Source organism: Musca autumnalis, unplaced genomic scaffold (assembly GCF_047663935.1).
Source record: "Musca autumnalis isolate F117 unplaced genomic scaffold, ASM4766393v1 scaffold_2, whole genome shotgun sequence".
Taxonomy (NCBI): Eukaryota; Metazoa; Arthropoda; class Insecta; order Diptera; family Muscidae; genus Musca; species Musca autumnalis.
This window is the reverse complement of record NW_027411755.1, coordinates 242,665,378-242,682,979: the sequence shown is the minus strand read 5'-3', so window position 1 is coordinate 242,682,979 and position 17,602 is coordinate 242,665,378. Positions and strand designations below refer to the sequence as shown.

Sequence of the window (17,602 nt, the reverse complement as noted above, 5' to 3'; positions counted from 1 at the left end):
ACATGCATTATGTAGTAGAAAATATTGGAAAAATGTGTAGGAATACTTCCTTCATTTTACTTAAATCTCCCAATAAAATATACGGATTTTGTTCCGCATCCGGTTTCAGTGTCACCACGAAAGTCTACATCGATATATATCTATTTGAAGGCGATCAATCGGGAACCGTGGATGTAGCATCACACACTATTGTTTGGGACAAAATTAATGTAGCTTCCTTATCAGTGAATTTTTTAAATCTCTGTTTCCGCAAAACCGAAGATGCTGCACTAGTTTTTTCATTGTAGTGGAAACGGCCCCCAGAATACGCGATAAAATGTGCCATATTTTCGAAAACAATATTAGGTGATTTTCCTACCTTGGAATTTCTCGTTTCTCGCGTTTTAATAGATGGAATTGATGGATCGAATAAAGATTTATTAGATACGCAACGTAAAAATCTAAAATTTGCAATCAAGTACGTTTAAATCGACTAACAATTGTAAAAATTAGGCCCGAAAAATATGATTTTTAGAAAAATGTTAGCACAAAATTTTCGTATTTGGATGCAGATTTCTGTGAAGCTGTGTAGGCTACATTCACGACACATATATCAAATAACTCAGAGTCGCGAGTTCTACAATCCTGTATATAATTTTTTGAAAAACCTGTTTGCGGAATGAAATTAGAAGAACATTTCAAAAAACACTGTACACGCAGAGAAAAAATATGGTTGGAACAATCATATTCTAAGAACAAAATAGTGAATTTTAAAATTCTTAAAATATGTATTATTGGCCCAACAATATATTTTGTGTCATCATGTTTCCTAATAAAAAAATATATGGTTGAAACAACAATATATATTTTCAAATTTTTAAAACACACTATTTTGTTCTTAGAATATGATTATTCCAACAATATCTCTTCTCTGTGTGTAAATCTGGCTTCAAAATGTTACCATCATTTAATGGTAGAAGCCGATCAAATTTGTAAAAGAAATACATTAGTAAGAATATCCTTATTTAGTTGTCTTCTACTTTTACTTTGACAGGAAAATCGTTTAATCACAAATCGAGAGAAAACAAAAACAAGTAAGAAAAGCGTTAAGTTCGGCCGGGCCGAACTTTTTATACCCTCCACCAAAAATTCCAGCCATTTCGGTGGATTAATGTGACCACAACCTTCAAAAAACCGAAATTCCGAAGGTACCGTTCTATCGGGGCTATGTGATGGAGTGGACCTATACCTACAAATTTCTGGGGGAAAGTTTTATAAGCCTAAAGAAGACTAAATACCAAATTTCAGCCATCTCGTTGTGATACTGAGGCTAAAACCTTCAAAATATCGAAAATCGGGAGATATCGTATTAAGGGGGCTATATCAACACGTGGCCCTATATAACCTTTTTATGGTAGAAATGTTTCTTAGCCTCTGGAAACACAAATACAAAGTTACAACCGATTCTTTGGTCAAATGGGTCGGATACATTCAAAATATATTAAAATGACGCGTACTTTATAAGGGGCCTTATGTGGGGGCTATACCAAAACGTGGACCTATATAACCCAACTTTGGTAGGAATGTTTTCTGGCCTCTGAAGACACAAAGAACCAACTACAACCAATTCCGTGGTAAAATGGGACAAATATCATAAAAATTCCTTAAAACGACGACGCGTCACGCGTCATTTTGTATGGGGGCTATACGAAAGCGTGGACCCACAGAGCCCGCTTTCAATACCAAAAGTCCTTCGTACATATAATATATTTTCCCAAAGTTTCATCAACCTACGTCAATCCGTTCGGACGCTAGAGTGATTTCCACAGACGGACAGACGGACGGACAGGGCTATATCGATGTAGAATTGCACGCTGATCAAGAATATATATACTTTGTGGGGTCTACAATGATTATTTCGAGTAGTTACAAACGTAGTGACAAACTTAATATACCCCCATCCTATGGTGGAGGGTATAAAAACACACGTTGGCTTCAACCCATTTTTACCCATTATTTAACAAAAATGGAGCCACAGCTTCCACACAAATTAACTTTTAAGACCAATATTTTTTGCCAAGTCTAAAATAATTTCATATTATCCGAAAGTATTTAATTTGTATAATATACAACCACATTTCGCGAGTTATTAAAGGGTAAACCTTGGCTTCAACTATGTTAAATTTTCAAAAATATTGCCCATATAGACTAGGGTTATGATTTTTTGACATATTTTCTCATCTATATATATAAAAAAGGATGATGTTAATTACTACGCTTATAACTCAAGAACGGAGATTCGGAATGGTCTCATTGCAGAAAAGGATAAAACCTAAAAAAAATCGCGAAAATCTGCAAAAAAAAAAGCTACAAATATTTTGAAGAATTTTGGTCTTTTTACATATTGCTTTGGGGCTTTTACTATTGATTTGTGCACAAACTGAATGTGACATTTTAAGTTTCAATACATTAATAGAGATGGGAAATGGTTAAATACCCAAATGGTAAATACCCAATATGTGGGTAAAAACTGCAGAAACTAAAATCATCCAATTGGACGCGAAAACGCAGTATTTTAAAAAAATGTAACTGACTATGAATAAAATTACATTTTTCGGGAAATGTGACTAGTTAATATTTTACCAATGTTGGTCGATATTTTTGGAAAATCTCTCATATATAGTTACAGCGTAATTTTTGACATATGAGGACTTTTAGAACGGTTTGTTGAAGTCCTTCTTGCGGAAAAACATAAATGCTGGACCTGTATTCTTAATTGTTCATATATCTGATGGCTTAACTTTTGATTTCAGCTGATAATCTTGAGAGTTTGGTCCTCTTCGACGAAACTATATTTGCTGCGGTCTGCATTGATATTCTTCCTACATACAACTCCAACGCTCGATTTTACATATAACAAGTAAAAAAGTATCTGTCGGCTTTGCCGACAGAGATATACCCTCAGCCTGTGTATATTGAAACAATTTTTCCCAAAATACGTACATATGTATTTAGGGGGTTTTAACAATTTTGGGCATTTGAACCGACAAAAATGTTGATTAGGATTAAAGATCAAAAGTTTTGCGGAGGAGATACTAAAAGGAACGGATCTACATTGACCATTATGGATTGTGGATTTCCAGCCACTACGTATGGTGCCATAGGGGGTTTTTACACCCTTCGGTATGTTTGCTCAAGAAGTATGGACTTGCCCCTAAAAAACTTTTACCATCGTAATTGAGGCAGCGAATGCAATTTGCTTCAACAAAAATCAAAGTGATTCGACATCAGGTCTTAAAGTGAACTTATCCGCAATTTTGTGTGGGTGGTACCGGAAGGGGTGGACAAATATAGTCCATATTTGAACCTGAATTATATCTGGTAGATATATTAGGATGTGTAAAGTATAGACCAATTCGGCCACTCCCTTCAAGAGTTACCGTACGAACAATTTTTCCGAACATTTTTGAACCTTTGTGGGGGAGGTACCTGAAGGAGTGGACCGATATGGCTTATCTTCAAACTCAAACTACGTTTTGACAAAATATCACTAAGGCCATATTTTAGACCGAATCGGCAGATCCGTTCGAGAGTTATCTGCGCTCCAACCACCTCACAGGGTGTCATAGGGGTTTTTTGCAACTTTCATGCTATTTTCTCAGGAAGTATGGACTTGCCCCTGATGAAACTAGTACCGTCGTATGGAGGGCAGTGAATACAAGTTGCTGAAACAAAAATCAAAGCGATTCCAGAGATGGCACTAAACTGAACTTTTCCAAAATTTTGTGTGGGAGGTACCCGAAGGAGTGGACCTATTGAGACCATATTGGAACCTCATCTATGTCTGGTAGAAAGTTCACGATGTGTAAAGTATGGAGCAGATCGGTTACTTACTTTAAGAGTTATCGTTAGCACAATTTTTACGAACATTTTCGAACTTATGTGGGGAAGGTACCGGAAGGAGTGGACCGATATAACCCATCTTCGAACTTAAACTAAGTTCGGACAAAATATTACGAAAGCCATAATTTGAACCGAATCGGTTCATCCGTTCGAGAGTTATCGTGCGCTCCAGCCAGCAGGACAGACAGACAGACAGACGGACGGACATGGCTAGATCGACTCCAAATTGTCTGAAACACATTTCGTCGTATCAAAGTGTATATACCCTCCTTAGCCTAAAGGCTGAGGGTATAAAAAGTATAGTCCGCGATGTTAAACCGCTTTTTTCTATCTGACAGAAAAACAAAATTTTCATTTCAAAATAAATTTTTAAATATCCAAATAAACACCCGAAAAACGTATTTATCGGAAATTTACCAAGAATTCCATCTATATACATTAAAATGTACATGTGTACATATTTGAAAATTCTACAAAAATGTTTTAATTCATCAATCAAATTCATTTAATTCAAAATATTTAAAAGAAATGAAAAAGTTTTTTTTGTGGTTTCGAGTGATGCAATCGTTGTTCTGCCGATTATTTTTTTCGGTATTCAGTTTCTGATTAGTAACCATAAGTAACGACAAAAATGAATATTTATGTGGTTATGATGTTCTTATACATACATATTTACATATGTATATATTCCAGTACCGCCAGGTAGATAATTCGAAAGATCACTTACGAAATATAAAGAGGTGACCAAGAATGCGCACAGCGGACTTGGGCATAAATTGAACTTTGCAAAAATTGTTAAGCAAGGAATGTTTGCAAAGGTCGTATACCAAATTCTTAGTTGACTTTTGCTGAATATGTTATCCAATGAAGGTTTGTAGTTCCACCAAAGACCAATTACTACATGTTATGCCTTTCTATTGTGCAATGTGGATAAACCAAAAAAACAATTCCAACCTGCGCTTAAAAATGAGAGCCTATCGACAATTTTCTGCAAGAAAGCTGTATACCACTAGCGAATACGAAATATCAATTTTTGATTGGAAAATGTGGCAAAAACTATCAAAATACCCAAATTAGGGTGACATCGTTCTATCACGGGCTATATCAAAATGTGGACTGTACACCAAATCGTCAAGCATATTAATCGGTTGAACAATGGAGCTACATTTTAGCATGATTGCATTATTTCCCAAATCGTTCTGTTCAAAGTGGAGTCTGCATCAATTTCGATAATTTTCATTTTTAATGACGGTTTTTAAGCCCACCAAAAATGCGAAACTGTAACCCATTTTAATGTTCACGTTAGACTAAAAATCTTCGGAATAACTGAATCTTTGTATGGGGGCTATGGGAGAGCTAAGAATTATCGCGAACAATTTTGGAGAGGTGGTGAATAGAACTTTATATAGCAAAACACAGCCAGATTGGTGGGAAAGTGTCTCTTCAAACTTCGAAAAACACAAAAATCTAATTTTGATTTTTTAAAAACTTATCAGAAGTGCAAGAATCTAGTAATTCTTAATATTTTTAAATGGTTTTATTTAGCTCACCCCGTTTGTTTTATTATTTATTCTTGGGTCAAATTTAGTAATTCAAATTTCACCCTCTTTCTGTCAACCGATTAATCTAAAATTTTGTATACACTTTGGATTTTGGTGACAAAACAATTATGTTTATTCATTATCATTATAAATTCAAGATGGCCGCCGCTACAAAATGGCGGATAACGTAGGTTTTATCAATCCCATCAATATGGGTATCAAATGAAAGGGCTCAACAAGCAGAATACAATACACTATAAAAAATTGAAATCCAAGATGGCGGCCTCTACAAAATGGCGGATAACTTAGGTTTTATCAATCCCATCAACATGGGTATCAAATGAAAGGTCTCAACAAGTAGAATACAATTTACTATGCAAAATTCAAATCTAGGATGGCCGCCGCTACCAAATGGCTGATAACAATTTTTTATCAATCCCACCAATATGGGTATCAAATAAAAGGGCTTGACAAGAAGAATACAGTGCACTATACAACCTCAATATTTAAGATGGGCGCAGCCACTATATGGCGTATAATTAAGATTTAAATTTATAAATTGAATCTGTAATTTAGGTATCTGATTAATCCAGCCTGAATCCACCACCCAAGTCAAGATTTTTTATCGTGTTGAGGACTGTGTGGCGTTAGGGTGGCTAAAAATGATACGTCGTTAGCGGTACGTCGTTAGCGGTACAGTTGGACTGCAATAAACTAACGGACAAGAAACCTTGCAATAATGAAGCACTAAATGAATTTAACAGAATGCGAAATAAAAACTAAAAACTAGAAAATAAAAATAGGTAAAAAAAACTTTTTAAGTTAAACGGTTTTATGTTAAACGCACATTGCAATGTTTAAGATAAATGTACTAAAAACCAAAAAATAATAAAATAGATACAGTCGTGGGAATTATAAACATATGCATAGACTAGACTAAAATAAAACCGTGGGGCACGTCAATTTTCTACATTCGTTGATTAAAATGTTTGTTTTGTAATGTTACACTATAATTAGGCAGTTGTTCAACCGACAACGATGGACGTGTGATAAGTAGGGCTAGAATGTGGAAACAAGCTAGCAAGCTCGATTATAAGCGAGTTTTAGGGTTTCATAGTGGTGAGCGAGTAGTACTTTGTCGATTAAAGACAAACTACGAGCAGTGAAACGATTCCTCGCCAGCCAGCAGTGTGAATGTCCAACGATAAACTAGTTGAAACATCTCTTTTATTTACATGGAGTGTATAACTATTGGAATTTCCATGAGCAAGAAAATAGTAAGTAATTTCCTCACCGTCTGCGGGCCAACTGCCTAACGACGAATTAAACGATTCTTCTATCGCACATTAAGTCGATAATTTGTAGACAATTGACGTGCCCCACTGTTTTATTTTAGTCTAGTCTATGCATATGTTTATAATTCCCACGACTGTATCTATTTTATTATTTTTTGGTTTTTAGTACATTTATCTTAAACATTGCGATGTATGTTTAACATAAAACCGTTTAACTTAAAAAGTTTTTTTTACCTATTTTTATTTCTGGTATCATACAGGAAAAAAATTTATTGTATTACAAATTTGTAGTTTCTTGAACATACCTACAAATTTGTAATACAATAAAAATTTTGTCCTGTATGATACCAGAAAAAATATTAAGAATTACTAGATTCTTGCACTTCTGATACAGACCGATAGTTTTATTACACTCTGCAACAATTTTCAAGTAGTATTCGGTTAATAGGGTTCTGAGGACAAACATTTTTAGAGCCCCTTACATATAATCTTAATCAAATGCAATTGGCCTCCAGTATAGCGCTATCTCTATACATCCCAAGATTAAAGATAAAGCTTTGAAATTTGATAGAATCCTTTGGACTACATATAGAGTCATTGGTGCAAACGAACACGTTCCGAACCGATTTGGTATGGGATGTGCTAAATTTCAAATGGAGGTGATGGTATAAGGTCTGAAGACCCAAATCCCTAAGAACGCAAAATACCAAAAATCTGCGAAATTATTTAGAAAATATGAGCAAAACGTAAAAAATGCTCGAAATCAAGGAATATCCATATTTTAGGCTATACCAAAAAGTCGACCGACATAACCTATTTTTTGAACTAGTGACTCTTTATGTAAGCCAAAGGTCTCTATCAAATTTCAGAGCTTTATCATTAATCTTGGGAAGTATAGCGCTATCTAGTGGGGATCCATTGCTCTTGGTTAAGGGTATACACATATAAGGGGCTTTAAGAAAGTTTGGCCTGAGAACCGAAAACCCTTTAGGGGTTATAATCTGCTAACCTGCTAATATCTGCTAATACTATCACCTCCACTTGAAATTTCCCACACTCCAGATAGGCTTTGGCACAGCTTTGTCAGCAATCACAGCACTATTTGAGTGAAGGATCACGATTCTAAAATATATGTATGAGGACTATAAGATACTACTTTGATTTCATACGCACACTTAGTCCTTCAAACATTCAACATCATCCCAAATATTACGTAGTAATTAGTTAAATAAGTGACTCTACCTTGTAGAATTTTAAGGGCATATGGAAATGCATAATGTAGCTTGTTTTAATTACTTTGTAACATGTTATTTTACTCCCGTGGCTCTCAAATTATTGCTAAGAATCCCTATCTACGTGTACTTTCTGTGTCATTCTTTTGTGCAAAATAGAACAAAACATATCCTTTAAAATTATAACTTCATTTAACTCTCAATGATAATATATTTAATTGTTATGAGATTTGTTGTTGATTTCATTTTTAAGAAAAGCTATTGAATTTTAAAGTTATTTCTCCATAACAACACAAATGCATATCATTTCCATGTTCCATGTCTTTTAATGGTTGGTGTGTCTGTTTGATTTTGCAATTTGGGGAATTGTATCTGCAACAATAACAGACCATGTCGTATTCCTTAAATGACCTTAAGAATTCAATTGAATCGTTTTTCGAACTTTTTAAAAATCCATTAAGGGAGAGAGAGAAAGTAAAATAAAATGCAAATTTAAAAAACAAAAACAGAAAACATCGACAGGACCATCCACAACAACATTTGTGGAAATATCATCAATATAAACGATGATAAAAGACAGGAATACAAAATATCTGTTTTTAAGATGAACAACAGCAACAACAGCAGCAACAACATCATCATGAATTTCAATAACAATTCATGTCAAGAGCGTACTGCTTGCTACCACTACTACTTACCGTACAGACCGTAGCAAACGTATCCTCCGGCGATGGCAGAGTTGAGTAATCCAAACCCAATAAAATGACGGCAGTATAAACAAAAATACAACCCACAGCAGTTATGTTGCTCAATTTAGGACTTGACAATTTAATGGCTCTGAAAAAAACAACAACAAAACAGAGATGGAGACAAGCAAGGATAACTGTAAAAAGGGGTGAACGAATAAATCCAATAAAATTTATGCAGTTCAAGCTGTTGGCGGTGAAAGAAAAGCCAACAAAGAGGAGAGTAGACCAATTAAACAAATCTTCCAACAAACCCACTCAAATGTGGCCCTTTTTAGATGGTAATACTTCAAGCGTCACAAACACAGACTCACTTACATACACATAGATAGGTATGGGTGTATGTTTGACAAACAAAACCCAGAAAGAATGTAAACTAATTGCACGACCCCATAGTTTGTCATTTCCCTGGTTTTTGAACACAAGGTTTTTGTAAAATGCATTAACAACATAAACACTTTGGCCTTTTGCAGTTTTCACTCTCCCTCCTTTTTAATTTCCACCACTTACTCCATTCATACAACTCATACATCTTTCATGGCTTTTCTCACCCGAACAACACCTACCTGCTTGCAGCATCTTTCATTCTGGATACTTACTTTAATTTTCTAAAATGCAGGTTAAATGCCAGAAATGCCAATGCCATGGCAATACCCACCGACGACAGTGTGGCTATCGTATAAAATGCCATTGGCGCTATGGTCGCCACACGAACTTTAAAGACACGTTTAGCTATCGGCACTTGGCCGCCATGCCACTTAACTCGTTTGCAGTGTGGACAGCGAAAGTCTAAAGCATTTTCGGCCGGATAGTATAAGGCAATGGGTTCCAGTTGACCATTTTGTATTTGATAGAAGGCTGTGGTACCAATGCGATCGGGGCCACTAAACGAAACGGGACCCTGTAATGAAATGTAAAAATGAGAAGATATGATATTTTTAATATTCCTTTTAATTAAAACGCATTTAAGGAAGAGCACGTTTACAATATCAACAAAATTTCATGTAATTTTCTTGAGAGGTTGACGGCAATGAATAATAATAAGACATGTTGAAAGGGCTAAGGTCGAATATACTTTAATGACACTGCAATCTGTATTTGATATTCATTATTACTGAAAGCAAACGAACCATGTAAATAGTCGCTCTAATATCAAATATCGACGTTTTTTTCAATCACAATAAGTCTACTTGGAACAGCTCAAGTTTACAGGTCAGGAAATTATGCAGTATACATTTGTTGTGAACAAATATTTATGCAATACTAGCAGTCCCCGGTCCGCGTTGCTGGCCCATCGTAATGAGTTCTAATGACAACTTTTTATGGACTTTATGCTTGAGAATTCAACAATTGGTATTTTCTACCTCACTTCTTCGGTCCATTGTCAAACCCAGGAGGATTTTAAATTTAACAACAGATTTTGTCTGTAACCTTCCATTTCTCTTACGGACTGTCGGATTTTTTCACCCATTGATGCTGTTAAGGATTCATTATCCCTGTCGTTATCCTAAAGTGATCTAATTATAAAGGGTGACGTAGGGTATGAAAGATACCAAGGAACGGTCCTGACCGGCTTTAACATGGCAAAGCCCAGGATTTATCTTGGTCCCTCTTTCATCTCAAGTGGACACTGACCTGCCCTTGGTGTCACCTGGGGAGCTACTTTTAACACTCGTTAAAGGTACTGAGCTAACATGTGCCGCGCGTTCAGCGATAAGAACGTTAACAATTTTGGTTTGGGCGTCGGGTTAGTAACTCTCCCCTAAAAAAGCAGCTTACTATGAAAACACGAAAGAAAAGAAAATCATACCCCTATAAAGTTGACGACCCTCGCAAACGTTTTAAGGACCATGATGAATCTGCACCTGGAATGTTCGCAATCTTTATAGAGAAGGTGCACTCTACACATTTGCAGATGTACTTGAAAAGTACAAGGCCGATATTACTGCCATACAGGAAGTACGATGGATTGGGAAAGGCGTAACAACAACACCTAAAGGTGACGCACTGTATTATAGCTGCCATGACGTAAAGCATGAGTTTGGTTGTGGATTCGTAGTTAGTCGGAGACTAAAACATCTGGTATCCAGCTTCACCCCAGTGAATGAAAGACTTGCTGCAATTCGAATAAAAGCTAAATTCTTCAACATCAGCTTTATTTGCGCACAGGCTCCCACTGAAGAGAAGGACGAACAGACCAAAGATATATTTTACGAGCGTTTAGAAGAAACATATGACCGTTGCCCTGCCCATGACATTAAAATCATTCTAGGCGATTTTAATGCCAAAATTGGAAAGGAGAATATCTTTGGCCCAACAGTCGGGAAATTCAGTCTCCACAGTGAAACATCTGACAATGGTATGAGGCTGAAAGACTTTGGAGCTGCGAGAAACATGGTAGTTAGTAGTACCATATTTAAGCATCTCGACATTCATAGGGGCACCTGGCGATCTCCGGATCAGACAACAATAAATCAAATTGATCACGTTGTGATAGATGGGAGACATTCATCGAGCTCGTTGGAGCGTGTAGTTTCGTTCCGAGGAGCAAACATAGACTCGGATCACTACCTTGTTGCAGCAAAGGTACGTACTCGGTTAAGCGTAGCTTATAAAGTTCGAACAGTCACAACACGAAAGTTAAACATCGGTAAGCTGCAATTACAACAGATAGCCACAGCATATTCCACTCAACTGGTCCAATTGTTTAATCAAAGCACTCCTCGTTCAGATAACATATCAGCACAAAGGCAAAGTATTGCCCATACCATGCAAACAGCCACAAAATCCATACTTGGATAACAGAGACCACCACCGAGGAATCCGTGGTATAACCAGGAGTGTCGTGCTCCTATCGAAGGAAAAAATGCGGCATATTGGGCTACTCTACAATCTGTAGCAAAGCGTAGCGCTCGAGTGAGGTATCGGGAGAGAAGGAGAGAGAGGAGAAACGTCTTTTCCGCAGGATAAAGAGAGAAATGGAAAAGCGAGAGTGTGAGAAAATCGATATGTACAAGAGCCAGAATGAAGCCCAAAAGTTCTTCCAAAGATTAAGACATCAAACTGATGGCTTTGGCTCAGGCACGTCCTCCTGTAGAGACCAGCAAGGTAATGTGGTAACTAATACTGAAAGTGTGCTCAGGATATGGAAAGAAAATTTTTCCGACGGTGAAGATACCACAGATCCAATCCCAGAAGATGGTATAGAATGTATATCGCCCTGCCAAGATGAGATAAAGTCAGCAATAATCAGGCTAAATAATAATAATAATAAGGCAGCATGAGCCGATGGCTTACCAGCCGAGCTGTTCAAAGCCGGAGGCAACACGCCGATAATGTGTATTCATTAGCTAGTTAGCACCATCTGGCAGTTAACGCATTGGTCGATGGAACCTGAGTATTCTGTGTCCCGTCCACAAGAAAGGAGACAAGACTGTATGCTCTTACTATAGATGCATAAGTCTTCTCCCTATTGCCCACAAGATAGTGTCAGGGATATTATGCCAAGGACTAAGGCCCATGGTCAACGATACAATTGGACCCTACCAATGTGGCTTCAGTCCTGGCAAGTCCTCCATTGACCAGATATTTACCCTGCGGCAAATCCTAGAGAAGACCCAAGGGATGCAGATCGACACCTACCACTTTTTTGTCAAATATAAGGCAGCCTTCTACAGTCGCCTACGCCCAAAGGTATTCCAAGCCATGTCTAAATTTGGTTTCCTTGATACTAGGTCCTCAGTTCAAATAGGAAAGAACCTCTCCGAACAATTCAGTACCAAAAGAGGTTTCAGACAAAGAGACAGTCTTTCGATGTGACCTTTTCAATATTCTGCTGGAAAAGGTTATACGATTTGCAAATGTCAAAAGAAATGGCATAATTTACACCAATAGCCACATGTTACTTGCTTATGCTGATGACATAGACATCATGGGACAATCAGTAAAGGAAGTAACCGATACCTTTATGAAGGTCGAAGGAGAATCTGCTAAAGGTAAAACTTTCTCGCCGTTTTACCTTTAGCAGATTCTCCTTCGACCTTCATAAAGGTATCGGTTACTTCCTTTACTGATTGTCCCAAGTTGATGGTGTCCATGCGCAATGCGTCCATTGAGATCGGACCAACTGTTGAAGTTGGTTCCTATAATTTTGAGGTAGTAAAAGACTTCGTATACCTCGGCACCGCCGTAAACACAACAAACGACATCAGTTGTGAAATAAAAAGAAGAATTGTATTGGCCAACAGATGCTACTTTGGCTTAAGTAAGCAGTTTTAAAACAAGTCCACATCTATTCAAACAAAAACAACGCTTTAGAAAATACTCATACTACCTGTGCTAATGTATATTTCCGAAGACGGGGTACTTGCGCAAGCAGATAAAGCAGTGCTTGATGTGTTTGAGAGAAAATTTCTTCGAAAGATCTACGGGCCAATCTGCGTTGACGGTGAATATCGACGTCGTATGAATCACGAGCTGTATTTGCTATCGAGACGCAACGATTGCGGTGGCTGCGGCATATCATAAGAATGAGCGATGATGAACCTGCTATAAAGGCGTATAAATACGTGGCGGTATACATAGAACTAGCAGGCCAAGGCTTCGATGGAGCAAAAGGCTGCCTGTTGCAGTCTTCATGTACATATATGTATTGTACCGGCAGGTTTAAGTATTCGTTCACTGCGTAGCTCTAACACTTGCATACCGCCCTTGCGCCGGACAGACCTATTTTTTTTATAAGAGATCAACGAGGTGATTTTGTCAGCTGCCTAAGTGGAGCCGGTAGTGGAGTAGTAGTCAGAATCCGGGCACCATAGACAAATATGTTTGTTCAGATGGAGCTTCATTTCAGCCATTAAGGTTGTAAGCTCTTTTGCACTAGACATAACAGCGGATAGTTTCATATTCCTCAGAAGAACTGTGCTAAACCAGCTTACAATCATCTAATTCAGTACTCTACTGGCGTGTAATGCTGTTGCTGTACGAGTATCTCGACCGAATTGGCCGAATTTTTGCATTGAGTGTTCCTTGTGGACAACAAACTTTTCTTATAAAATGTATGACCATATTTCCACGTTTTGATATAGCCTTCATAGAACGGTACCGCCCGATTTTCAGTATTTTGGAGGTTTTAGTCACATTATCCAACCGAAGTACCAGGGCTGCCAAATATTCCTACAGACAATTGTGAGTATTGGTTCACATTTTGCTATAGCCCACATACAACACTACCGCCCGATTTTCTTTATTTTGAAGGTTTTATCCACATTATCCACCCTTAATGTTTGAAATTTGGTGTTCAGTCTTCATACATTTTTGTGGAATTATTAAATACATCAATTATTTTTCTTTAAATAATAGAATTTTCAATAAAAAGCTTTTTTTGCCGATTAACGGCTCATTTTTTTCTAAAAATCGGAATTTTTAAAATTCGCACTTTTACAGATAATATTATTAGGTACCTAATAAGCCTACAAAAATATATGATAATCGGCCCATTCGTTTTCGAGCTTTAGTGGACAAATATGTGCAGCTGGTTTTTTCATATATATTTGAAGTACTCACTTTTCACATCTCAAATATCGATATACACTTTTATACAGCATTTCTCCCACTTCACTAATTTTAAAATTTGATTCACAAAACCGATGAACTAAGTACTACAGATTTGGGTAAGTGTAAACACCATATGATCATTATTTGCCTTCAAACAAAAATAAAGCCAAGTTTATTACATGCCAATCAACTGTAGAAATTACTTTTAGAACGACCATTACTTTAAATTTTAGAATATTACTTACTTACTTAGTTGGCCCATTACAGAACATTTGTTCCATAGACCGAACTAAGAAAAGATCTCCATTCCTCTCCGTTTTTCGCTTGACTTTTTGGAATACCGCGCCTTTCCATTTCTTCATCCACTTGTGTGCTCCATCGAAGCTTAGGCCTGCCGATTCTGCGTGCACCGCCATGTGGCATGTATTCATACGCCTGTTTAGCGGGTTCATCATCTCTCATTCTCATGATATGGCCTAGCCAACGCAATCGTTGCATCTCGATACGTTTAACTATATGCATGTCTTTGTATAGCTTATATAGCTCGTGGTTCATACGACGTCGATATTCACCGTCAACGCAAATCGGCCCGTAGATCTTTCGAAGAATTTTTCTCTCAAACACACCAAGCACTGCCTTATCTGCTTGCGCAAGTACCCATGCTTCGGAGCCATACATTAGCACGGGTAGTATCAGCGTTTTGTATAGTGTTATTTTTGTTTGACGAGATGTGGCTTTGTTTTTAAATTGCTTACTTAGACCATAGTAGCATCTGTTGGCCAATACAATTCTTCTTCTTATTTCACAACTGATGTTGTTTGTTGTGTTTATGGCAGTGCCGAGGTAGACGAAGTCTTTAACTACCTCAAAATTGTAGGTACCTAAAGGTATCAGTTACTTCCTTTACTGATCGTCCCATGATGTCTATGTCATCAGCATAGGCAAGTAACATGTGGCTATTGGTGTAAATTGTGCCATTTCTTTTGACATTTGCATCTCGTATTACCTTTTCCAGCAAAATGTTGAATAGGTCACACGAAAGGCTGTCTCCTTGTCTGAAACCTCTTTTGGTACAAAATTCTTCGGAGAGGTTCTTTCCAATTTTAACTGAGGACCTAGTATCAGTTAGAGTCATCTTACAAAGCCGGATGAGCTTTGCGGGAATACCAAATTCAGATATTGCATGGAATACCTTTGATCGGAGGGGACTGTCGAATGCAGCTTTATAATCGACAAAAAGATGAAATGTGTCGATCTGCATCTCTTGGGTCTTCTCTAGGATTTGCCGCAGGGTAAATATCTGGTCAATGGTGGACTTGCCAGGTCTAAAGCCACATTGGTATGGTCCAATTATCTCGTTGACCATAGGCTTTATTCGTTCGCACAGTATCCCTGACACTATCTTATAGGAAATAGGGAGTATTATATACTATAGACTTATGCCCCTATAGTTGGAGCATACAGTCTTATCTCCTTTTTTGTGGACGGGACATAGGATGCTCAGGTTCCAATCGTCGGGTACGCGTTCTTCCTGCCAGATGGTGCTAACTAGCTGATGCATACACCTTATTAGCGCGTCGCCTCCGGTTTTAAACAGCTCGGCTGGTAAGCCATCGGCTCCTGCTGCTTTATTATTCTTCAGCCGGTTGATTGCTGTTTTTACCTCATCTTGTCCGGGTGGTATACATTCTATACCATCTTCTGGGATTGGATCTGCGGTATCATCGTCTTCGCCACTATTGGATACCAGCAGATTGGAGAAATGTTCCTTCCACATCCTGAGCACGCTATCTGTATCTTTTACCAGATTACCTTGCTGGTCTCTACAGGAGGATGTGCCTGTACCAAAGCCATCTGTTTGATGTTTCTCTCTTTGGTAGAATTTTCGGACTTCATTCTGGCTCCTGTACATCTCGATTTTTTCACACTCCCGCTTTTCCATTTCTCTCTTTTTCTTGCGGAAAAGACGTTTCTCTTCTCTTCTTTTCTCCCGATATCTCTCTCGTGCGCTACGCGTTGCTACTGATTGTAAAGTAGCTCTATATGCCGCATTTTTATCTTCGGTAGCAGCACGGCACTCCTGGTCATACCATGAATTCCTTTGTGGAGGTCTCTGGAATCCAAGTATGGATTTTGCGGCTGTTTGCATGGAGTGGGCAATATTTTGCCATTGTGTTGTTATGTTATCGGGACAAGGAGTGCTCGCGTTAAGCAATTGGGCTAGTTGAGTAGAATATGCTGTGGCTATCTGTTGTGTTTGCATCCTATCGATGTCCAACTTCCGCGTTGTGTCTGTTCGTGCTTTATTTGCAACGTTTAGACGGGTACGTACCTTTGCTGCAACAAGATAGTGGTCCGAATCAATGTTTGCGCCTCGGAACGAATGTCTTCCATCTATCACAACATGATCAATTTGATTACTTGTTCTTTGATCTGGAGACAGCCAGGTGCCCTTATGAATATCGAGATGATTAAATCTGGTACTGCTAACTACCATGTTTTTTGCAGCTGCAAAGTCTATCAGCCTCATACCATTGTCAGATGTTTCACTGTGGAGACTGAATTTCCCGACTGTTGGGCCAAAGATATTCTCCTTTCCAATTTTGGCATTAAAATCGCCTAGAATGATTTTAATGTCATGGGCAGGGCAACGGTCATATGTTTCTTCTAAGCGCTCGTAAAATATATCTTTGGTCTGTTCGTCCTTTTCTTCAGTGGGAGCATGAGCGCAAATAAAGCTGATGTTGAAGAATTTAGCTTTTATTCGAATTGCAGCAAGTCTTTCATTCACTGGGGTGAAGCTGGATACCAGATGTTTTAGTCTCCGACTAACTACGAATCCGCAACCAAACTCATGCTTTACGTCATGGCAGCTATAATACAGTGCGTCACCTTTAGGTGTTGTTGTGACGCCTTTCCCAATCCATCGTATTTCCTGTGTGGCAGTAATATCGGCCTTGTACTTTTCAAGTACGTCTGCCAATGCGAAGACTGCACCTTCTCTATAAAGAGTGCGAACATTCCAGGTGCAGATTCGCAGATCATGGTCCTTAAAACGTTTGCGGGGTTCGTCAACTTTAGAGGGGTTTGTTTTTCTTTTCTTTCGTTTTTTCATAGTAGGATGTTTTTTCTAGGGGAGGGTTACTAACCCGACGCCCAAACCCAAGTTTTTAATGTTCTTATGGGTGAACGCGCGGCACATGTTAGCTCACTACCTTTAACGGGTGTTAAAGGCAGTTCCCCAGGTGACAGCACGGGGAGGTCAGTGTCCACTTGAGATGAAAGAGGGACCAAGATAAATCCTGGGTTTTGCCATGTTAAAACCGGTCAGGACCGTTCCTTGGTATCTT

The 17,602-nt window shown here is 38.1% G+C and overlaps 1 protein-coding gene across 1 annotated transcript in view; it reads right to left on the bottom strand.

Moving 5' to 3' along the window:
- GABA-B-R3 (gamma-aminobutyric acid type B receptor subunit 3) overlaps positions 1–17,602 on the bottom strand; it is an 84,727-nt gene that overhangs the window by 34,324 nt on the left and 32,801 nt on the right. Inside the window, exons 5-6 of the mRNA XM_073965489.1 lie at positions 9,296–9,597; positions 8,649–8,787 (exon numbers count right to left, since the gene is read on the bottom strand). Of these exons, the coding sequence (XP_073821590.1) occupies positions 8,649–8,787; positions 9,296–9,597 (441 nt within the window). The remainder of the gene's footprint in view (positions 1–8,648; positions 8,788–9,295; positions 9,598–17,602) is intronic.